Source organism: Physeter macrocephalus, chromosome 14 (assembly GCF_002837175.3).
Source record: "Physeter macrocephalus isolate SW-GA chromosome 14, ASM283717v5, whole genome shotgun sequence".
Classification (NCBI taxonomy): Eukaryota; Metazoa; Chordata; class Mammalia; order Artiodactyla; family Physeteridae; genus Physeter; species Physeter macrocephalus.
Genome location: NC_041227.1, coordinates 103241507 through 103266563, shown reverse-complemented (window position 1 = coordinate 103266563; position 25057 = coordinate 103241507). Strand labels below are relative to the sequence as shown.

At 38.4% G+C, this 25057-nt stretch overlaps 1 protein-coding gene and 1 pseudogene across 10 annotated transcripts in view; one reads left to right on the top strand and one right to left on the bottom strand.

Annotated features, from left to right (window-relative positions):
• Nucleotides 1-25057, bottom strand: part of TRIM37 (tripartite motif containing 37) — a 121112-nt gene that overhangs the window by 11045 nt on the left and 85010 nt on the right. For 9 of the 10 annotated variants that reach the window (XM_055090824.1, XM_055090827.1, XM_024127926.3 and 6 more), the window contains exons 20-22: nt 11613-11741; nt 11063-11252; nt 9083-9201 (exon numbers count right to left, since the gene is read on the bottom strand). In XM_055090824.1, the coding sequence (XP_054946799.1) occupies nt 9083-9201; nt 11063-11252; nt 11613-11741 (438 nt within the window). The remainder of the gene's footprint in view (nt 1-9082; nt 9202-11062; nt 11253-11612; nt 11742-25057) is intronic. The other variant, XM_055090825.1, reaches the window with a different exon arrangement.
• Nucleotides 12105-13385, top strand: LOC102987380 (palmitoyl-protein thioesterase 1-like; annotated as a pseudogene).

Sequence of the window (25057 nt, the reverse complement as noted above, 5' to 3'; positions counted from 1 at the left end):
ATACCTTTACACTTATATCTAGCTGTGTGTATAAAAAAATTCCAGTAATTTTAGCAATAAATGAGTTACTATCCCATTTGGGCCTCCAATTTTGTTTTTTGCATATGAGTAGGTTTTTAAAAGAAAAGTTCTATAGAATTTTTATAGTATAGAAAGTACTTCTGTTTCAACAAGACAGTGATCAAGAAAATCTGAAAATCTTTCTGCTACAAACCCTTATAAATGCTAGATAAAATATAAACTTAAAAATTTTAATGAACAGCTATATTTAAAAGAACGAACGGAAATCCATAGGTATAGAGACAAAAAGGATAAGGAAAACTAGTGGGGTAGATGCAGTTGCCCCAGAGAGATTGATGCAAAAGTCTTTAATACTCTGTTGGGGATAGGATAAAAAACTTTGGATCCACCATAGAAAGGGAGTTGAAAGTGAGACTAAAACTGCACTCCCTGCAAAAAGCTAAAGCTCTTACTGAAAGAATAAACTAAATGATTCTGTCTACTGTCACAGGAAGACAGCAGGGAATTTTGTCTTGTTTCTGGGCTCAGCTCACCTCAGAATTCAAACTAAGGCCTGCGTGCATAATTTAAGTTTGGGATTAAGGTTGAGGTTCAAATCTTAGGAAGGTAACATAAAAACTGGTCAGGAGCTAGTGTGATCCGAATAAAGCAATTTATTCCTCTAGAGGGAAGGTTCTAGGCAAGATGAAGCAAGCACATTCCACCCCATCTTTCCCACTGAATGCAGCTATAAAACCTGGACAGGATGCATGAAGTGGCTATTTGAGGATTCTGAAAAGTAAATAGGGACAGGCATACTGGTGTAGACAAGAATTTGAAATACCAACAAATTGGCAGATTTAAACAAGACCCAGAGTCTCATAAAATCATATTAAAAATGTCCAGGATACAATCCAAAATTGCTTCACCGTATGAAAAACCAGGTAAAGACAAGAACGAACATCAGTGCTGAGATGACAGAGATAATGTTGAAATTATCTAACACAGACTAAAGCAGATATAAAAATGCTCATGAATAGTCTTGAAACAGGGCTTCCCTGGTGGCGCAGTGGTTGAGAGTCCGCCTGTCGATGCAAGAGACACGGGTTCGTGCCCCGGTCCGGGAAGATCCCACATGCCGCGGAGCAGCTGGGCCCGTGAGCCATGGCCGCTGCTCCGTAACGGGAGAGGCCACAACAGTGAGAGGCCCGCGTACCACAAAAAAAAAAAAAAAAAAAAAAAAAAAAAAAGTCTTGAAACATATTTAAAAGACCTCTCTGGTGGGAAACTTCCACAATCCAGGTCACAACAATTATAGTGGCGGTGGAGGCGGCGGGGGTGGGGAATGATTCTCACAAGGGGTAGAAAAAGTCTCAAAAAGTTATGTTCCAATCAAAATTTACAAACAAGGCAGACAATCTACGTGAAGTAAGAGTCAGCAGATATACAAATAGAAGGACAATACCACAATTTTTTTCACAAAATAAAATAGAGTACAAAATTCTGTTTAATGTGTCAAAGAAAAGGACAGATTTTTTTTAAATTACTAGACTTTTCAGATATAGTCATTAAAATTAAACTATCAACAGATGAATTTAGGCAAGGTTGAAAAACTTAAAGACAGAACTGAGAAAATTAACCAGTTTTAAAGAATAATGAGATTGCCATTATAAAAAAGAGGTTAAGAAACACAGGGGAAAAAAAGGAATGGTTCAAACTGTGTCAACTAGACAGCCCATAAAGACAGCAAAGGAGAGACGATATATTAAGAGAAAATGGCCAAGAATTTTCCATAATTAAGGAAAAACATTCTGAATTGAATGGAAATAAAAGTACAACATATCAAAAGTTTGGGGATGTGACTATAGCAGTGCTTAAAGATAAAGTTACAGCATCAAATGCTTATATTAGAAGAGAAAAAGGCCTCAAAGTAATGGTCTAAGCATTTACTTTAAGAAACTAGAAAAAAAAAGAGTAAATAAACTTGGGTAAAAGGAAATAAAGAACAGAAATTAAATTAGCAGGAAAACAAAAGAAAAAGAAATCATTGAAACAAGATAGTTGTTTGAAAAGGTCAATAAAACTGAAAAGCTTCTAGGCAGACCAAGACAAAAGAGAGCAAAAAAAAGGAATAAAAGAGGGGACATCACTAGAGATTCTACAGACATTAAAAGGGTAATAAGGGAACAGTATAAAAAACTTTATGCTCTTGAAATCAAGAACACCGATGAAATGGACAAATTCTTTGATAGACACAAACTACCAAAATTCATTCAGGTAAAAATAGATAACCTGAATAGGTATTTTAAGTATTAAAGAAACAGAATTTGTAGCTTAAAAAACCATCAACAGGGACTTCCCTGGGACTTCCCAGGTGGCGCAGTGGTTAAGAATTGGCCTGCCAACGTGGGGGACAGGTTCGTGCCCTGGTCCGGGAACATCCCACGTGCCGCGGAGCAACTAAGCCCTTGTGCCACAACTACTGAGCCTGCGCTCTAGAGCCCGCGAGCCACAACTACTGAAGCCCATGCGCCAAGAGCCCGTGCTGTGCAACAAAAGAAGCCACCGCAATGAGAAGCCCGTGCACCGCAACTAAGAGTAGCCCCCGCTTGCCACAACTAGAGAGAAAGCCCGCTTGCAGCAACGAAGACCCAACGCAGCCAAAAATAAATAAATAAATTTTAAGGAAAAAAAAAAAGATCAACAAAGAAAACTGTAGCCCCAGATGGCTTTACTGGTGAATTCCTCCTCTTCTGTTTTCAATAAGAGTTTGTGCAGTACTATTTCTCCCTTAAATATTCTGAAGATAGGCTGGATGTGTGGACGTTTCTGAAATTGCCTTACTAACAAGCAAAGGAAAAAACTTTTCTGCTCTCCAGAGTCAAGAGTGATACTTAACTGTTTAGAGAATAAACCAGCTACTTGCATGAAGCACCACCTCCACCTTCTGGCCCTTCATGGAACTACTGCTGAAAACTCTAAAACCCACATGAGTTACTGAAATTCTAGGCACAAATTTGACCTCTTGGTACTAGTGTTTCTGAACTCCTGACATATATTAACCTCCAGGATTCACAAACGAGGAATTGGAATTCTCAGGAATTCCCCAAATCTCAAGTTATTCTTTAAACACTTACAATATTTTTCAAACTCTAATAAATTTATATATCTTTTAAAATTTTTGGTGTGTAGTATTTACAAGAACTGTAGCCTACAGTGAATACTCAAATACTGGAAAACGCTGTGAACATTATGGGTAATAGTTGAATAATGTACACTTAGAACTCTTGGTAAGGTTTGTAGCACTACATGGAATCACATCCAAAATGCCAATATGGGGACTTCCCTGGTGGCACAGTGGTTAAGAATCCGCCTGCCAATGCAGGGAACATGGGTTCGAGCCCTGGTCCGGGAAGATCCCACATGCCGCGGAGCAACTAAGCCCGTGCGCCACAGCTACTGAGTCTGTGCTCTAGAGCCTGCGAGCCACAACTACTGAAGCCCGTGCGCCTAGAGTCCGTGCTCCGCAACAAGAGAAGCCACCGCAATGAGAAGCACGTGCACGAAGAGTAGCCCCCGCTCGCCACAGCTAGAGAAAGCCCGTGTGCTGCAATGAAGACCCAACGTAGTCAAAAATAAATAAATCTATTAAAAAAATGCCAATATGAGGAATTCTTTTGCTTTTGAAACTTCCTATTTCTTGAAGTACCACTCACAGGATTCCTGTATAGTATAGTAGAGACTCATTAATATTTACATAGCAGCAGACAGGGCCATGAACACATACTTATAAAATGGCAACAGCTATAGCCAGGACTGATTTGACTGCAACTGCTTCTTTTCAAGGTGCTCCCATTGATCTTAACCTTTGATTCTAGGTACCAGCATTTCCAGTTTATACTTTCAACTTGCCATTAGTGGATTCTTCCAAAGCAGTCATGTTTCTGTGTTTTTTCTGTTTTGTTTTGTTTTTTTTTTTTAATTCATTTTTTGGCCACGTCATACAGTATGTGGGATCTTAGTTCCCCGACTAGGGACTGAACCTGTGCCACATTCAGTGGAGGCATGGAGTCTTAACCACTGGACCGCCAGGAAGTCCCCATGTTTCTGTGTTGACTGTTAAGATTAACTCTAATGGGAGAACTAGAATAATTTTTTCCAGTTTTTTGATTTCTTGACTTTCCTTAGGATTCAGAAAAACATGCTTTCCCAAGAAGTGTTGGAAACAAATTCCTGCATGAAAACACTACTTGTTTTTTTATCATGTCCTAAGATCCGAAGTTCCCTAGCTCTGTGAATGTAATGAGAAAAACAAATTGGTCTCTTGACCTCTAGCTTAATAGTTGACCTATGGGGTCACCAGGTCCTGTACAACCCATTGACATCAGTGAGAGCAAGTAAACACAACATAAGGTCAAATACTTTGATTTTTTGGAAATGAAAGTAGCTACTGTCAAGCAACAGGTCATAAGCTATTTGCTATGTGCCTTGCCCCATACATTGCAATGTCTACCCACTGCATTAAGTAAAGGTTAAAGCAAACTAGTGATATGTCACCAACTGTAAGAAATTTGAATACAGGACCTTTCTTAATCTCACCAGAAGGTGTCAACAAGTTTTCACAAAACTGGCTGTCAGTGATAATTATTGTAAGATACCATTAAATGGAAGATGCTTCAGAGATGTTCACGTGGGGGAAAAAAACCCAAAATCAACCCTGCATCTTAAAGTAAAATGTGAAATAGGGTATTTCTATATCAATCACCTACCATATTTTTTGAGTATCCACTATAAGCTCAGTAGTCCAAAACTAACTTTTGAGTTATAACGCCCTTATTCAGGGGTGCTCAAACTTCAGCTGCTTGGAAAATACAGTAACCGCCTGGCAGACAAAACACTAATGCTTCACTTGCCTTCCTCCTTTCCAGCAGAACCTCAATGGTGTTCAGCTGTCTTCCCTTCTCCAAGTGGCCACGTGGAATGGATCAGGGAGGGGAACCAAATGTGCAGACTTTGCCAAGTTTCCTTTTTTTTTTCACTACTGATTAATGAGATGTGCCCTCACTGATAAACATTGATAAGCAGAGACATAAAAAATGAAATAATCCTCCCCTACTCCCAGAATATTTTTCTGACTCCATATAAAGTTTGGAGCTGCAGCAACCACCTTGCCATCCTGAGGGGAGCTAAGCCAACTCACTTAGAATGGCAGAGCAAAAGATGGGCGGATGGGGTTGGTGGGAGGAAATGAGTTCTTGATGACATTAAGCAGGTAAATTTTCCAACCTTGAAACTGCCCTACCAGAGTTAGGTGAGACTTCTTGTTAATACAAGACAGTAAATCTTCCTATTGCTTAAACCAGCTGATTGGGTTTTTGTAACTTATGTATTCATTGATATAACAAAAGGGTTCGGCAATGCTGGAGCATCAGACTTGTGTATTACTCTTAGATAGGGTGCCAGTAAGGTTTGCAATAGACATGCCATGGCTTTCCCTGGGGTGGGTGACACCCCGGACTTAATTGAAAAGGACTGTGCTAATTCAGCAGAAGTCAATCGCATAATCTCCAGTTTTAGATAGAACAAGGAAGAGACCAGTTTACCTAAGGAAGTCTGTAGGTATCAATTGGGGGAGGGGTGTGTGTGAGAAGGAAATCAAGATTTTTGTAATCCAGCCATTAACTAGGAGATTAACACAAGGTTGTCCCATATGATCCCAGTTAGAAAGGAAAAGGCCTGTTGATGACTGTCAAGTCTAAGAAAAGTCACTTTTTATTGACTCTCAGGAACATTTAAAAGACCACTTTAGTTGTCCCAAATTCCCAACTAGTAACACAAAGAATTTTAAAGTTTTAAAAACTTTAAACTTTAGGGCTTCCCTGGTGGCGCAGTGGTTGCGCGTACGCCTGCCGACGCAGGGGAACCGGGTTCGTGCCCCGGTCTGGGAAGATCCCACATGCCGCGGAGCGGCTGGGCCCGTGAGCCATGGCCGCTGGGCCTGCGCGTCCGGAGCCTGTGCTCCGCAACGGGAGAGGCCACAGCAGAGGGAGGCCCGCATACCACAAAACAAACAAACAAAACTTTAAACTTTAAAACTGGAAACTTTAAAAAAAAATTTAAAGTTTCTTCAAACAGCCTGGCAGTAGGGAGGGAGGAAGAGGAGAGGAGAGACACCAATTTACAGTGACCTACCACAGAAAATTTTCTTTTAGGCATTCTGCTTAAGAATAAAGAGGCTCGTTATTCCTAAGCACAGATGTAAGACAACCTCACTCAACTTTTCACCAAGGCTTACCGGTGTGAAAAATAAAGGTTTTCTTGAGAACTGGCTCCTGCTGATGATAGAATATACCCACAGCGGTAAGGCCCCATTCTCCTCTCACAAAGCAAATTTCAAAAGGCACAGAGTTCCGTCAGTTTACCTAGTTCCCTCTTCCAGCCTTATCAATTAGTCTCCTCACTGCCTATCCTGGGACTCCAGTGGTAAATAAGCTGTTTAGATACCAACAAATTGCAATAGTGGACTTTCCTGGCACTACTGATTTGCATGTTTACAGTAACTTTTCATATTGAGTTCAAGGTGCTTTGCATCACTACAACACTCCTTACATAAGAAAAAATGTGTTACTGAGTAACACTGACAGCACTAAATCTCAGATTCAAAGACTTGAAAGTGCAGAGCAGATCCTAAATGTGGCCAAGCAAATGCCTTTCTCCAGTTTAGGATAAGCTGTTAATGATTAGTTTTAAAAAAAGAAATGGAACTAATGTCAAAACTTATGGGGTTTTTTGGTGCTAACTAGCTATTTACATAGAAAAAGTGCTGAGACAATGTGAATTTATGAGATGAAGGCTGAAATTTAAAAGTCCAAGTTTAATTTAACGTTCTTCTTTTACCAGTCTTCCTGTCCCCAGAGTTCCACACCCCATTCCCAGTCCCCAACTCAGCTAGAGTAGGAATTTTAAAACATAATTTTATTATTTCACTCCTTGCTTATATTCCATTCAAAGGACAAAGTCCAAATTCTAGCTAGACATACAGTATAATTCCTCATGATCTGACCTCTGCCTCCACTCTGGCCTCATCTTTCACCAGTCTTCACAACTCATACTAACTCATACTCATCCCTTAGGATGATCTTTCCAAGTGTGGATTAGGTTAGTAGAGAGGTGATAGTTAAGAGCATTGGCTCTGTGACTTTGAGTAAGGTAAGTTACATCTCTAGGCCTCAGCCTACTCACCTGTAAAATCAAGATAATAAAGTAACCATGTAGGTCTGTATTGAGAAAACATAATACTGGTAAAGTCTTTAGCAGTCTTAGTAACTAATGAGGGCTTGCAAATATTATCTATTATTTTTATTATTACATACCTGTTAGTTGAGCTCCCTATATACCCCATCACAGCACTCATCATTCCATATTATAATTGGCTATTCACTGGTCTCTAACACCTGTTTTTTGGTTTTCAATTGCTCTCCCTGCTCTCTTCCCAGCACCACGAACACATAGCCAGCACACTTGAGAACAACTTGCTCCCATTTGTAACTATGACCCACTCTGGAAAGTGATTCTTAAGGAGTTGTCACCCCTGGTTTGAGTTTTCAACTCAACCAGTGGTTCTCAACTAGGGATGATTTTGCCTCCCAGGGGACATTTGGCAATGTCTTGAGACATTTTTGGTTACTGTAATTCAGAGGAGGTACTGCTGGCACCTAGTGGTTAAAAGCCAAGAATGCTGCTAAACATTCTACAATGCACAGGGCAGGCCCCTAATACAAAGAATCACCTGGCCCAAAATGTCAATGGCACCAAGGTAGAGAAACCCTGAACTAAACAGTAGGTTCAGGAATTACTTTATCACCAGCATCAAAACAATGCCAGGCAAATTAGAAGCATTTCACAAATAGTGCATAAATAGAAGGCGCCTATAATTCCAGCACATGCTATAAAAATTTAAGCCACTACAATCTATAATCAGCATGTATAAATACATGGAAACTAGCTAAGCCCCACTAGCTAATCCTTATAGGTCCTTTCTATAAAGATCAATCATAATATATTTTTCCTGTTGTTTTAACAATCAACACTTCACTTTAAAAATCCTTTCCATTTAATTTCTACTGAAATAATGCTGCCCACCACAGGAGCACCAACTAAGATGGAAGACCAAAATGTTTAGTGTTCTTTAACTGAAAAACCTGAAAATGCCACCACGCCCACACACTCACAGAGCAGCCAGAGGTAGATGCTGGCATCTTTTATATATGCTTTGGGCTACAATTCATCAATCGTTGAAATTCAAATAAGTGCAGAGGTGGTAGGTGGCAGAGTTTCACTAAGAAATGAAAAATCTCAGTGTCAAATATCATTAATAAAGTTGACATGCTTTTCTGCTAACATATAAAGGACAAGCAAGGGCAACACACATAGCCTTGTTTCAAGCACCTTCTGTTAACTCAAAATTACAAAAAAGTCTTCCACGCTTTCAGATAAAGAATAATGGACCTGGAAGAACATGTAGACAAATACTAGAAATGTAACTGAGAATGAACTGGCAGAGTAGAAGTCGGTTACCATAAAGGATTTTTTAAATGGTTAAAGTTTGGAATCCTTCTAAAAGAGCAAAGTAATCTATAAACATTAATCAAGACTGACTTTAAAAGACGAAGTACTTAACATTTAATATTCTAATTAGTTGTTTTGGGGCATGTTTTTCCCGTAAGACACTGAACATATCCAATTTAATCTTTTCATATCTAGCAAAACTTCAATGCCTATCATGTAGGTAGCATAACACATTTAATGAATGAGCAAATGAAGTATCTGCAGACTTTCCTCCTGTAAATTCCTGTTCTAGTAAGATGTCCTTTTATGTAGTCAATTATCCATTTTGCCTTCCATTGTGCTTAATGTCCTAGTAAATCAAACTCAGTGGCACAACGAATGCTGTTTTCAGATCAAGCATGTCAGATAGTACATAACATCTCAGTAACTGTTTATTAAACCAACCACTCCCGACCACCACCAAAAAAAGATTATTATTTCGCCTCCCGCCAACTATGACTTTATCATTCCTTACCTTCCTCTGGGGCAACTGAAGCGCCTTCAGGTAGTATAGGTTGTAATTCCCCAGTTTCAGAATTATTTTCCAAATCAGTCATTTGCATTCCTTCCAGACGACCTCCTTTAACACTAGTCCTCAAAGAGGGAGAAAATAACCTGATATTTTTGTATAACTAGTCACTGATACAATAATCTAGATTGTTTTCCTGTCCAGAAACTGAGCAAACTAAGTAGGGTATAGGGCACTGGTGTTTAATACTAAATTTCAAGTTTTACTTTTAAAAGATTCACTAGAAGACTCACAATGAAAGGTTATAAAGTGGTAGATTGCATCAATGTCAATATCCTGGTTGTGATAATATATCAGCGTTTTGCAAAATGTTATAATTAGGGGAAACTGGATAAGGTACACAGGCTCTCTCTATTCTTTCTTATAATTGCATGTGAATCTACAATTATCTCAATAAGAATTCCAATTTAAAAATAAATATAAATAGAAGTCCTTAATAACATGTTCTCACCAATATGGAAAGACTTTTGAGGTATACTGAGTGAGAAAACAAGGTGCACCTTTTGTATTAAAAGAGCTATATGGTCACTTAAATATTGCTTAAATATGCATGAAAGCTGAGAAGACAGCATATACAAAAAATTAAAAACAGCAGGAATGTGTGTGGGCAGAAGGTTGGAAAACAAAGCAGATGGGAGACAAAGATGGGGAAATTTTAACTTAATATTCTTTTTTTTAACTTCCATTTTTGAACCATTTATTACTAGCATTTAAAATTTTTGCTTACACTACCTTAAATCAGGCAAGGAAAAAAAACACAAGCTGGAAAACACCACATGACCCAGGTTGGCAGTATAATTAACTGTAAAATGAGGGTTATAGCTATGAGCTTTACACATTTATACAGGATTTTACAATCTAGAAAAAAGTGCACATTCGTACACATTTAATCTTTATGACTAAAGGCAGATATAAATCTCCATAACAAAATATAAAAACTAGTTGCAGCTTCATCTTGAAAGGAACATGTATAAAACCAGGCTAGGAAATGGGGAGGACAAGACAATCTCCAATGATTATAACACCCTTCCACTGCTTAAACTTGAGCTAAAACAGAAAACAGCCACCAGCTGTCCTATTAGATTTGGTAATTATCCAGATCTTAAAACTCTATACAATTAAGTAAACTTAAGCGATATTAATCTTTCTCTAAATTTAATTCGAAGTTCTTTTCAAAGCCTCCAAGGTAGAATTATTCCATTGTTTAAAATTAGAAATGTATTTAATATCCATATAATAGATCAGCAGATGGATATTAATGGCTCATCTAGCACATTCACAGACAATACGTTCCATAATCACTCTCTTTTAAATGGATGGAAGTTTAATTGACAATGTCGACTGGGTGACATGACTGGGATTTGAGTTTATGTTTCCTGGGAGAGAGATAAAGGTACTGATGACCATATATATATATATATCCTTTTGGGAAATTCCAACTATGTGTTTTGAGGACACTTTCATAAAACGGAAAAAAAAAGGTGAGATGAAAGCAGAAAAGCAGTTTTAAAATACCATCGCCAGAAGTGCTTTGTTCTATACAAAATTCATGTAAAAGACCTATGGGACATAATATAGCATGGCACAAATGTCTTTGAAAAATATGGGACAGATGGAAAAAAAAGTTGACCCCAAAATCTCACAAGGCAGAGGTCACCCAAGGTTATATAACATTATTATCCTAACTTCAGTGAAAATGAGCTCTAATGTATTTAAACTGAACTTCTGGTACTATGTCATTCTGTTAAGAAAGAAAAAAGTAAGGTCTCTGATGCTTGAAAAGTTACATTTTAATACAACAAATAAACTGTCTGTTAAAAAATTAACAAACTAGAAATTTATTATGTTCATTACATTGTAGAATTAAAGTGCCAAACAAAACTATTAGCTATTATTCCATTACATAAACAAAAGAACTTAAGTTACCCCAAGGTGACCATTTTTCTCCTTTTATCAATAGTAGGTAAGCCACTGAAAACTGCAACCACAACAGCATCTGAATCCAGAGCTTGACACTGCCTGTCTTCAGATTTTGGCAGAATGTCACCAATACTGCCATGTGTCAAGGCTCGGGGAGAACTGTGCCTGCTCCCAGACTGAGAGCTTCCTGGGGAGCCTACAAAAAATGAAGGGGATATTCAGAAAGAAGGCAAACAAACAAAAAGTTCTCTCTCTAGTTTCCACGTTAGGAGATCTCACTATACATATATTTATAAACTGCAGGAAAACTCAAAAACGATTTTAAAAATATATCCTCGTCTTTTTGATGCCAGCTATTTAAAATTCAGGGCTCCAGAATATGGAGTCTAATGGCTGCACTTTCTTACTGATGGGTCTGTTCTGTGTGATCAAGGAACTTTCAAATTGAGTTTCAGCATTTTTGGTGCCTTTAGAGGTCTAAAGCTATACCATAAGATCAATTTCGAGTAACAGACATCTACCCACCAAAATCACATTCTGAACTCTCCAAACTTACCTTCAGACAGAGTTTGACAGTCTCCCTTTGAACGGCTATTTTCCCCAGAGTCTACTGCTCTTCGAAGTGACAGACTACCTGCTATACTGGACCGAGCTGGCTTGGGTGAATTGCTTTTCTTATTTGTGGCTGTAAAGACATTTTAAAACATTTCTGATTATGATAAAATAGCACAAAACTTATTACCTAGGCAGTCAGAGAAAGATTTAATCTTATCATCCATGAAAGGTATTCCCATCTACTGTGTCCAAAAATAAACAGAACACTCTGGTCCCAACTGGTTTATTTGGGGTTTTATGCCAAAGGTATTCCTATTTTGCTGCTTGTGGAACAGTCTCAACTTACAAAAGTAGAAAATTATCAGTGAACTCCAAAAGAAGAATCATACCAGACATGAACTCTAATCTCAGTTGAATTAAACTGAGTATTAACAATAGAACAATAACCACCAAAACACTTGGAAACTGTAGAACATTATTGGATAAAAAAGAAATGAACGCTAAATTAGAAACAAGCCACAATTATAATACTTCAAGATGTTTGTGGCGAAAACAGTAATTAGAGGAAAATGTATAGCCTTAAAATGAATTAATTAGGGCTCTCACTATCCTGTTGGGGTCCTGCACTTCCCTGGCGCTGGGGCATCTCGACCTGCCAGCGCCACTGCCCCTGGTGATCTGGCATGGGATGGGAGACAGCTGTTGTAATCCCATAAGCACGGGCGCTATTAAACAAATGGTCGAGAAGAAAATACCTGGAATTTACGTCTTATCTTTAGAGATTGGGAAGATCCTGGTAGAGGATGTGGAGAACAGCTTCTTTTTGAATGTCAACTCCCAGGTAAAATGGTGTGTCAGATTCTTGCTAAGGATCCTAAATTGCAGCAAGGCTACAATGCTATGGGATTCTTCCAGGGAGGCCAATTTCTGAGGGCAGTGGCTCAGAGATGCTCATCACCTCCTATGATCAATCTCATCTCAGTTGGGGGACAAATCAAGGTGTTTATGGACTCCCTCAGTGCCCAGGAGAGAGCTCTCACATCTGTGACTTGATCAGAAAAACACTGAGCCTATAACAAAGGTACAATATTCTGGTGCAAGCAGAATATTGGCACGACCCCATAAAGGAGGACATAGCAACCACAGCATCTTCTTGGCAGATATTAATCAGGAGAGAGGTGTCAATGAGTCCTACAAAAAAAACCTGATGGCCCTGAAGAAGTTTGTGGTGGTGAAATTCCTCAGTGATTCCATTGTGGACCCCATGGATTCTGAGTGGTTTGGATTTTACAGAAGTGGCCAAGCCAAGGAAACCATTCCCTTACAGGAGAGCACCGTGTACACACAGGACCGCCTGGGGCTAAAGGCAATGGACAACGCAGGACAGCTGGTGTTCCTGGCTCTTGAAGGGGACCATCTTCAACTGTCTGAAGCATGGTTTTATGCCCACATCATACCCTTCCTTGAGTGAAACCCTTGTAGTCTGCACCAGAGCTCAGGGAACCCCTCACACTTCCAAACCAGTTCCCTCCATGCCCAAGCCTGAGCTCAGATCCAGCTAGCAACTAATCCTTCTCTCCTCACCATCTAACATGCCCTGCTTGGAAAGATCCAAGATTGGAATCTTATCCTTTGCCTCATCCTGTCAGCATATGGTGTTGAATGCAAGTTTAATTAGCTGATAACCATGGAGATTGTTTTACAACCCTTTGATGTGGTCAGACTGTTTTAGGAATTCGGAGTTTGCTGCAGGTCGGTGGCAGAACTGTGCCCAGGCCCGGGAGACTGAACAAACTAAACCAATGAGATAGAGTCTAAGGCAGATGCCTTTCTCAGGAAAATCTAGCCACATCTCAAACCAAGAGGCCAGTACCCAGGCCTGAGGTGTTCACATAAATGCTTTCTCAGTTGTACTGGTGGAGATTTGACCAGTACTTGGAAAAGTAATGCTTGGATGTGTCCACATTATTTCTTGAGGCTGTCCTCCTCTCTTTGAGTGTGCTGCTTTCTGTGGTGTCTTAGCTATTATTAGACAAATTCGGGCAGCCCACCATCTTGCCTTGGTAGCACTTTTTTTGCCTCCTCAGGTAGTGATGAATTAGTTGCTCTGTCACAAAAGGAGGGAAATAGCAGCCAAGGATTGCTTAAGGGAGGAAGTGTACATATTGCTTAGACGGGGAGGGGGAGGTTTAAAGAAAAACGTAAAATGAAAAAGGAGGAGGTAGTTGGTTCTTTCCATTCCATCCTTGATGAACCTGTCCTTTCTAAATATGACTAGTGGTCTGGATTCTACAGTCACTCGATTGCTGGCATTAGCAAAGAATGGGAAGAAAAATGTGAAGAGATCAGGCTTTCTAACTTCTGTCTCAAAAATTTGAGATTACTGCACACTTCAAACTGCTTCTGCTGTTCTGTGAAAAAAAAAAGATTGTTTGCTCAAAAAGCTTAGGGAGTATTCCATATCCCTTTTCTCCTCTTGAAGATCAACCCACCTTAGAATATTAAGGACTCTGAGAATTCCTGTTACAGTACAGAACACTAACCTTAATCTACCGTTTCCCATACTATTTGAGCATGGACGTCTTAGCCCCCACTCCCTTATCCCATGAAAACCTAGCAACACTTTTTGGAAGACTGTTCTGCAGAATGCCAGTTTGCGGAAACGGTTAGCTGTACTTAGGGGAAGCACTTTGTTACTGCTGCAAAGTTTACCCTCTGTGATTTTTCTTTCACCTCTCTCAAGACTCCTCAACTAAGAGGATGAAAGGTAAGAAGTGGGGACGTGTGAAAATAATTTTATGAAGTTGTCTAAAATAAAGAGTAGTTTCTTAAAAAAAAAAAAGGAATTAGAAAAAACTGAAACTAAATGGCCTAACATGCATAAACTCAAGGAGATGGAAAAATGATAAAAAGGAATAAAAAGAAAGCAGAAGAGATGCATTAAAAGGTAATAAACAGGTTCAACAAGGTAGCAGGATATAAGATCAACAATCAACTGACTTTTTATACATCAGCAAAGAACAATCTGAGAATGAAATTAAGAAAACAATTCCATTTACAATAGCATCAAATAGAATAAAATACTTAGGGAAAAATTTAACAAAGAAATGTTAAGACCTGTATATTTTTGAAAGAAAATAAAGAAAAAAGGAAAAATATTCTGTGTTCATTAACTGGAAGACTTAATATTGTTAACATGGCAATACTCCCAAACTTGATCTACAATACAGATTCAACACAATCCCTATAAAAATTCCAACTGTCTTTTTTTTTTTTTGCAGAAATTGACAAGCTGATCCTAAAATTCATAGAAAAATGCAAAAGATCCAGAATACCCCAAAACACTCTTGTATGGAGGACTCACACTTATGATTTCACAACTTGCCATAAAACTATAGTATTCAAGATTGTGGTACTGGTGTAAAGACAGAAGTATAGACCAATGGAACAGAACTGAGAGTCCAGAAATAAACTCTTACATTTATGGTCAATTAATTTTTGACAAGGAGGCCAAGATAATTCAATGGGCAAAGAAAAAGAAAAGATGGACAATAACAAGTGTTGATAAGGATATGGAGAAATTGGAACCCTATATACTGTTGAAGAATGTAAAATGGTGCAGCTGCTTTGGAAACAGTATGGCTCTGCCTCAAAAAGTTAAACATAGTTCTCATATAATCCAGCAATTCCACTCTTAAGCATATACTTAAATAAAAACATATGTCCCCACAAAAAACTGTACATGAATGTTCATAGCATCATTATTCATAAGAGCTAAAAGTGGGAAAAAAAATCCAAGTCCTCATCAACTGATGAGTAGATCAAACAAAAAGTGGTACCCACATACAATGAAGTATCATTCAGCCATAAAAAGGAATGAAATAATACATGCTACATTACAGATGGCCCTTGAACACATTGCTAAGCCAGAGAAGCCAGATACAAAAGGCTTCATATTGTGTGATTCCATTTATATGAAAAGTCCAGAAGCAAATCCACATAGACAAAATAGATTAGCAGTTACCAGGGGGATAGGGGGAAGGGGAAGATGGGGAATACCAGCTCATGGGTATGGAGTTTAGGGGAAGAGCGAAAGCAGCTCTTTTGTCCCTTTCCTGTTTGCGCATTTCTGTTCCCCTCTAACCTTAAAAGAACCTAATTATAGCAATGAGATCACTAGGCAATTTAACCCAACTCTTGACTTTTGCTCTCCTGAATGAACACCATGCCTTGTTGATTCTTTTCCTAGAAAAAAAGAAGAAAGAACCAAGAATTTAGCAGTTTAAAAAAATGACTAGCTTTCTACTCCCAAGAGCCCCCCTAAGTGATCCTGCTTGGGATCGCTTGGGCAAGATAACATCTGAAGGGAGAGTCAGCCAATGTGGAGACTGGAGAATGATGCAGAACCCAACTTCCTGCCTCGATGATTCACTGAGGTGCCCCCCCACCCCCACACCCCATTTTTCCCCTTAAAAACTGTCATGGCTAAGCATGATCTTCGCAGTTGGCCTCTGGACACACGTCTACCGTCCCCCCAGACTGCCGGCTTTTCTGATTAAAGCACCTTTCCTTTCTACTGACACTTGCCTCTCAAATTATTGGCTTTGGAGCAGCAAGCAGCCGAACCTAAGTTCGGTAACAAGAGGAGGGATGAAAATGTCCTAGACTTAGATAATGGTGACTGTCACACAATTTTGTAAATATACTAAAAACTGCTGAATTGTACATTTGGGGAAAAAAGGTGCTGTGAGAAAAAATTATGACCAATTTCTCCACTGCAAAGTATACATAAACTATTGGTTAAGGGAAAAAAATGAAGAAGAGATGCATTAAAAGAAACAAAGGCAGAAATTAACATAATAAAAAGAAGACAGTAGATGAAATAAATCTAAGAACTAGGTCTTTGAAGACATGAATAAAATGGACAAGCCTCTAGCAAGTCAAATCAAGGGAAAAAATAAAACACAAATAAGCAATGATATAACTGAAAAAGTTAATATCCCATATGCAGAGGAAGTTTCTAAAATTTAAGGGAACAGAATAAATGACTTTATACCAATACATTTATCTAATAAAATTAATTTTCTAGGAAAATTAATTATGAAAACTGATTTAAGAAGCAGCAGAAATATGAGACCAATAAACACACAGAAATGAAAAAGCCTGTTAAAGTTCTATCCCTGAAAGAACCACTAGATAGTTTCATGGATGAGTTTCATTACACTTTTAACGAGCAGATAACATGTTAAAATAATTTTACAGCATAGAAAAGGACAAAAGCTTCTGAATTTATTCTATGAGATTGGCATAAATTTGGAAGTCAGATGTGTTAAGGATAGTATAATAAAACTATAGGTCAATTTTACTTATTGACTACATAGTCAAGAATCCTAAGTATTAGCTGGGACTTCCCTGGCAGTCCAGTGGCTAAGACTCCACACTTCCACTGCAGGGGGTGCAGGTTCGATCCCTGGTAGGGGGAACTAAGATCCCATATGCCGTGCAGCCAAAAAAAATTTTTTTTAAATCCTAAGTATTAGCAAACTAAAAACAGCCAGTATAGCTAACCCTTGAAGAATAGGGGATTAGGGGCGCCAACCCTCCACGCAGTCAAAAATACAGGTATAACTTTAGAGTCGGCCCTCCTTATCAGTGGTTCAGCATCCAAAGACTCAGCCAACTGCGGATTTATTGAAAAAAATCTGTGGATAGGAGGACCCACACAGTTCAAACCCATGTTGTTCAAGGGTCAATGGTATATTAAAAAACTACAAACCAAAACCAAGTAGAAAGACTCATTCTAGAATTTCAAGAATGGTCAGTATTAGATAAATAATATAATTCTCTGTGTTCACAAAGTAACAGGGCAAAATAATATGATTATTTTGACTGACAAGAAAAAAGCATTTGATATAATTCTACACAACTTCTTGACTTAAAAAAACTCTTAGTAAGTAGTGTTGACTGAAAAAAATGCACACCCTAAAAGTTGAGAATTATGTTTTATTTGGAGGAGTTTCTGAGGACTTCAAGCCCAGGAGGCAGCCTCTCAGAATAGTTCTGAGGGACTGTTCCAAAGAGGCAACGGAGGAGCCAGGATATATATGGGTTTTTTCAACAAAGACCAGGTAGTTGGCACATCAAAAGATTACAGTTAGTTAGAAAATATCAAAAAAAAACCCCAAAAATCCCACAGATGTCTCAAGTTAATGAATTAGCACTTCTCTTTTTCTTTTTTTTTTAAATTTATTTATTTATTTTTGGCTGTGTTGGGTCTTCGTTTCTGTGCGAGGGCTTTCTCTAGTTGTGGCAAGCGGGGGCCACTCTTCATCGCGGTGCGCAGGCCTCTCACTGTCACGGCCTCTCTTGTTCCGGAGCACAGGCTCCAGACGCGCAGGCTCAGTAGTAGGCTCATGGGCCCAGTTGCTCCAGACGCGCAGGCTCAGTAGTAGGCTCATGGGCCCAGTTGCTCTGGGGCATGTGGGATCTTCCCAGACCAGGGCTGGAACCCGTATCCCCTGTTGGAAGTCAGATGTGTTAAGGATAGTTTAATAAAACTATAGGTCAATTTTACTTATTGACTACATAGTCAAGAATCCTAAGTATTAGCTGGGACTTCCCTGGCAGTCCAGTGGCTAAGACTCCACACTTCCACTGCAGGGGGTGCAGGTTCGATCCCTGGTAGGGGGAACTAAGATCCCATATGCCGTGCAGCCAAAAAAAATTTTTTTTAAATCCTAAGTATTAGCAAACTAAAAACAGCCAGTATAGCTAACCCTTGAAGAATAGGGGATTAGGGGCGCCAACCCTCCACGCAGTCAAAAATACAGGTATAACTTTAGAGTCGGCCCTCCTTATCAGTGGTTCAGCATCCAAAGACTCAGCCAACTGCGGATTTATTGAAAAAAATCTGTGGATAGGAGGACCCACACAGTTCAAACCCATGTTGTTCAAGGGTCAATGGTATATTAAAAAACTACAAACCAAAACCAAGTAGAAAGACTCATTCTAGAATTTCAAGAATGGTCAGTATTAGATAAATAATATAATTCTCTGTGTTCACAAAGTAACAGGGCAAAATAATATGATTATTTTGACTGACAAGAAAAAAGCATTTGATATAATTCTACACAACTTCTTGACTTAAAAAAACTCTTAGTAAGTAGTGTTGACTGAAAAAAATGCACACCCTAAAAGTTGAGAATTATGTTTTATTTGGAGGAGTTTCTGAGGACTTCAAGCCCAGGAGGCAGCCTCTCAGAATAGTTCTGAGGGACTGTTCCAAAGAGGCAACGGAGGAGCCAGGATATATATGGGTTTTTTCAACAAAGACCAGGTAGTTGGCACATCAAAAGATTACAGTTAGTTAGAAAATATCAAAAAAAAACCCCAAAAATCCCACAGATGTCTCAAGTTAATGAATTAGCACTTCTCTTTTTCTTTTTTTTTTAAATTTATTTATTTATTTTTGGCTGTGTTGGGTCTTCGTTTCTGTGCGAGGGCTTTCTCTAGTTGTGGCAAGCGGGGGCCACTCTTCATCGCGGTGCGCAGGCCTCTCACTGTCACGGCCTCTCTTGTTCCGGAGCACAGGCTCCAGACGCGCAGGCTCAGTAGTAGGCTCATGGGCCCAGTTGCTCTGGGGCATGTGGGATCTTCCCAGACCAGGGCTGGAACCCGTATCCCCTGCATTGGCAGGCAGATTCTCAACCACTGCGCCACCAGGGAAGCCCAAATTAGCACTTTTCTACGTATGGGAAAGATGCAAGAGTCTGGGCTCACTGAAATCATTCCTTTCTTTCTCATCCTGAATTCCCTCAGGACTCTTTCAGTTCTGAATTTCCTCAGGCAGCTGCAACATCCTTTGTTTACTGATATGGCACGCAACATTTTTTCATTCACAGTAGGAAAAGAGGTAGTTTGGTGTAATGGTGAAAGCCACAGGCTTTAAGGTTCAAGTTCTTAGCTCTGCAATTACCACTGTGAAACTCTAGGACCCTTTAATGCCCTGTGCCTCAGTTTCTTTATCTGTAAACTGGGGATAAAAATAACTTGCCTCATCGTTGTTGGGATTAAGTGAGTTAATACATGTGACTCAGAATAGTTAGAATGATACCTGGTACATAATAAACACTTAGTAAATGTTAACCATTATAGTAAATGTTAACCATTACTGTTGTTAGGAATAGAAGGATATTATTTTTCAACTTGATAAAAACTACCTTTTGAAACATATAACAAAATTTGAACTTAATGAGATTAAAAACTAAAGGAATTCCCAAATAGAGTTGAAAACATTACAAAAATTCTATTATTGCTATTAGTTAACATTGTTCTGAGGTCCCAGCCTAGACAATGCAATATGAAAAGTAAATAAGCAGGAAAGGAGTGGATAAACTATGACTATTTCCTGATGATATGATTGTCTACATAGAAAATTCAATATAATTGACTAAAAAAACTTAACAATTTAAAAAGTTCACTACGTGGGTTGAATACATATTAAAACCAATAATCTTCCTATATGTCAGTAACTAATAATTAGAAAATATTATGGGGGGAAAAAGAGATCCCATCACAACAGCAACCTAAATTATAACATACCTAGAAATTAATAATGAGACACATGCAGAACTTATATGAAGAAAACTAAAACTCTAAAGAAGTATATGTCCATAACAGATGACTTGAATAAATGGAAACACCACATTCCTAAATTTGAATGTTTTAGTACTGAAAAGATGTCAATTCCTCAAATTAAATGTTAATTAATGCATTAAATGTAACACAATTCCAGTCAAAATTAATTTCTGGAAGAGTAAACATGTAAGAGCCGTCAAAGACATTTTGAAAACAAAAATAAAATGAAGGCTACAATAGCCACGACATGGAAGCAACCTAAATGTCCATCAACAGAGGAATGGATAAAGAAGATGTGGTACATATATACAGTCAAATATTACTCAGCCATAAAAAAGAACAAAATAATATCATTTGCAGCAACATGGATGGACCTAGAGATTCTCATGCTGAGTGAAGTAAGCCAGACAGAGAAAGACAAATATTGTATGATGTCGCTTATATGTGGAATCTAAAAAATAGGTTACAAATGAACTTATCTACAAAACCGAAATAGAGTTACAGATGCAGAAAATAAACTTATGGTTACTGGGGAGTGGGGCTGGATAAACTGAAAGACTGGGATTGAGACATACACACTACTACATATAAAATAAATAACTAACAAGTACCTACTGTATAGTACAGGGAACTCTACTCAATGCTCTGTAATGGCCTATATGGGAAAAGAATCTAAAAAAGAGTGGATTATATGTATTTGTGTAACAGATTCACTTTGCTGTACAGCAGAAACTAACACAATATTGTAAATTACCCCAATAAAATTTTTTAAAAATTAAAATTAAAAAAAAAAATAAGGCAAACATATCACAGTATTACAAACTATAAAACTACAATGGTTAAAAAAGAGTGTGGGTCTGGTAGACAACACAGCAAATATATGGTTGAACAATATCAAATTGCTGTTTTTATATGTTAAAAAAAAGTCTCATGGGACTTCCCTGGTGGTCCAGTGGTTAAGAATCCGCCTTCCAATGCAGGGGACGCGGGTTCGATACCTGGTCGGGGAACTAGGATCCCACATGCTGAGGGGCAACTAAGCCCGTGTGCACAACTACAGAGACCGTGCACTCTGGAGTCCGTGCGCCACAACTACAGAGAAGCCCGCATGCCACAACAAAGAGCCTGTGTGCTGCAACGAAAGATCCCGCACGCTGCAACTAAGACCCAATGCAATCAAAAATAAATAAATAAATATTAAAAAGAAAGAAAGAAAGAAAATGGTTTCTTGGGAATTCCCTGGCAGTCCAGTGGTTAGGACTCTGTTTCCATTGCAGGGGGCACAGGTTCGATCCCTGGTCGGGGAACTAAAATTCTGCAAGCCGAGTGGTGTGGCCAGAAACAAACAAACAAACAAAAAGTCTCATATTGGCAATTTCACCTGGTTCAACCTCTATGAGTGAATTTAAAAACAGAACTATGTAAATATGGCAATTTGGTCTATAATATAAAGGATGAGTTCCATATTGTTGAACAGAGTAGATTCTTCAAAAAACATGTTTTGTTTGGGTGGGTGGGTTGGGCAGGGGGGTGGATCACTGAACTTATTACCTCACACACCACCATGGAAAAAACAAATTATATATGGAATAATGACCGAAATGTAAAAAAGTTAAAAAAAAAATAGAACCAAGAAAATAAGTGTTGTTTTTATAAACTTGGAGTTGAAAAGGCCTTCCAAATAAAAACATTAAATCCCCAAACCATGAATACTACTAATAGATCTTGAAACTTAAAAATTTAAAACTTCACGTTTAGCAGAAAACAAAAACAAGTGACAACAGGGGAAGTATCTGCAGAAATATGTAACAAAAACTTTTTGCAAAAGTCCATCCAAAAAGCATTATTTCTTTTGGTTTTAAATTTTCAATTCCTTGACAACTAGATATGGTTGAGTATCTTTTCATACATTTACTGCCTTTTTGTATTTCTACTTATGTTAACAACCTAATCATAACCTTTACTCATTTTTCTATTATATTGTCATCTTTATTTAAGAGAATCCTATGTATTTGGCAATTTATCCCCTTTCCTATTCATCTCTACTGTATTATTGCCATCAGTACCAAGCATTAATATATCCCATTTTAATAAACACACATATGGAGAGCCCAGAAATAAATCCTCATATACATGGTCAACCCAAGTATCCATCAAAAGATGAATGGGTAAACAAATGAGTATATACACACACAGTGGAATATTATGCAGCCATAAAAAGGAAGAGAATATCAGCATCCCACAAGACATTCCTTGTGTCTGGTTCAAGAAATATCTATTCTTGAACAGATATTTGCACTGAATGGTACAACATGGATGTAACCTGAGAAGCTTATGCTAAGTGAAATAAGCCAACCACAAAAGGGCAAATACTCTATGTTTTCCCTTATATGAGGTACCCAGAGTAATCAAATTCATACAGACAGAAAGCAAAATGGTTGCTGCCAGGAGATGGGGGGAGGAAGAAGGGAGAGCTACCGTTTAATAGGTATAGAGACTCAGCTTTGCAAGATAAAAAAAAGTTCTGTGGATGGATGGTAGTGTTGCTGGCACAACAATGTGCATGTACTAAACGCCATTGATAGGTACACTTAAAAAGGTGAAGATGGTAAATTTTGTTTAACAAAATGTGGTAAAATTTACCATGATTTAAAAAAAAAAATTTTTTTAATTAAACACAATTAGCATATGAACCAGCAATCCCACTCTAGGTATATACCCAAAAAATTGAAAGCAGAGACTTGAACAGATATTTGCACACACGTGTTCATAGCTGCATTATTCATGACAGCCAAAAAGTGGAAACAACCCAAACGTCCATCAACAGATGAATGGATAAACATAATGTAGTATATACATACATACAAGGGAATATTACTTGGCCTGAAAAAGAAATGAATTTCTGACACTTGATACAATATGGATGAACCCTGAAGAAATTATGCTAAAGTGAAATATCGGACACAAAAAGACAAATATTGTATCATTCCACTTATATGAGATATCTAGAATAGTCAAGTTTATAGAAACAAAGTATAATAGTAGTTACCAGAGGGTAGGGGAAAGGGGGAATGCCCAGTTACTGTTCGAAGGATACAGAATTTCAGTTTGGGATGATGAAAAAGTTCTGGAGGTGAATAGTGATGATGGTTGCACAACAGTGTGAATGTACTTAATGCCACTAAATTGTACAGTTAAAAATAGTTAAAATGGTAAATTTTATGTTATGTATATTTACCACCAAAAAAACCCAGGTAAGAAAAGCACATATGTTTAAGAAAATGAAAGAAAACAACACACAGATAACAAACTCTTTCCTGACTCCACAACCCCTCCAGGGACCACCCAATTTATTGTGATAGTTCTTGAAGGAGCTGCGCAGACATGCTCTGCTTTCTCACCTCATTCACTTCTGCTATACCCCTCCATGGAAATGGTTCTTAAAAGGGTCACCCGCCCTTCATTTTGACACCTCTCAATGATACAACCACTCCACTGATTTGAGATGCATTTAAAAATTTTTTTGAGATTTCATTTCTTCTAGTTTTTCTCTGCCCTTAATGATGGCTCTTTTCAATTTCCTTTGCTGGCTTCCCCTTCATTACCAGGCCTTTAAATATTTAAGTGCCCAGAACCAAAATTTCTCCATTTAAATTCCCTTCATACTTGATCCCTGGCTTTAAACAACATCTGATACTGTTGACTTCCAACTGTTTATATACAGCTTTAACCCCATATCCTTCGGACTTACGTAGCACTCAACTGCCTATGAGATATTTACTAGAGTATCTAGCAGACATCTCAAACCTAATATGTTTAAAAAAGAATTCCTGACTTCCTGCCCCTATGGCACAACAATCCCCACACCTGCTTCTTCCTTATTTGATTTGTGTCTCAATTAATGACACCACCCATCGCTAAGTTGCTTAGACCAAACACTGAAACATCATTCTTAGTTTTTTTCTTTTCCTAAAACCTTTCTTACCAGGTTTGTGGGAAAGAACTGAGCCCTCCTGGTCTAAAATATCTATTGTATGTAATAGATTAACTTCTGTCCTATGTATCTAGAGTAGTACTAGTTATATACCATCCTTGGGAGAATTAAGAAAGGCTGGAAGACTATGAGCAAGTCCACCTACCCAGTGTAGTAACTCCAGAATATAGTCACCGTATTTCACACAAGCTATTGTTACAGGCTGTTTACTGGTATCACAACTCCCACTCTCAACCCTTTTCAGACCCTTCTCCACACAACAAAGAAAGTAATCTCTGTAAAAAGGTATTATCAGATCATAAACACCCCCCTGATTTTTATTCTCTAGAGACTTTCTCCTAAAATCAGAATAAAACTCAAACTCCTTATTGAGGTCTTAAAAGACCCTACCTGATCTAGATCCTACCTACCTCTCTGACTTATTTCCTGTCACTCTCGCCTCCGCTTAATTCACCATGTTCAGCCAAAATGGTCTTCCTTCGAGCCTTCAAACGTGCAGAGCAAATCCTTTATATGGGACTTTGCATTTTCCATTCTGTTTACCCTGAAGAATGCTTCCCCCAGATCTCTGCATGGCTGCCACCTTCTCAACCTTCTGATATCAGTTCAACTGTTGCCTCCTGAGAGACTTTCTGACTACCCTAACTAAAATAGCACACACCTCACTTGCTCTGCCCATCTCACTCCTCTGTTGCTTCCTTCACGTACTTTTTATCAACTGAAATTATCTTTACTTGTCTACACTTTTTTTTTTTTTTTTTTTTGCGGTACGTGGGCCTCTCACTGCTGTGGCCTCTCCTGTTGCGGAGCACAGG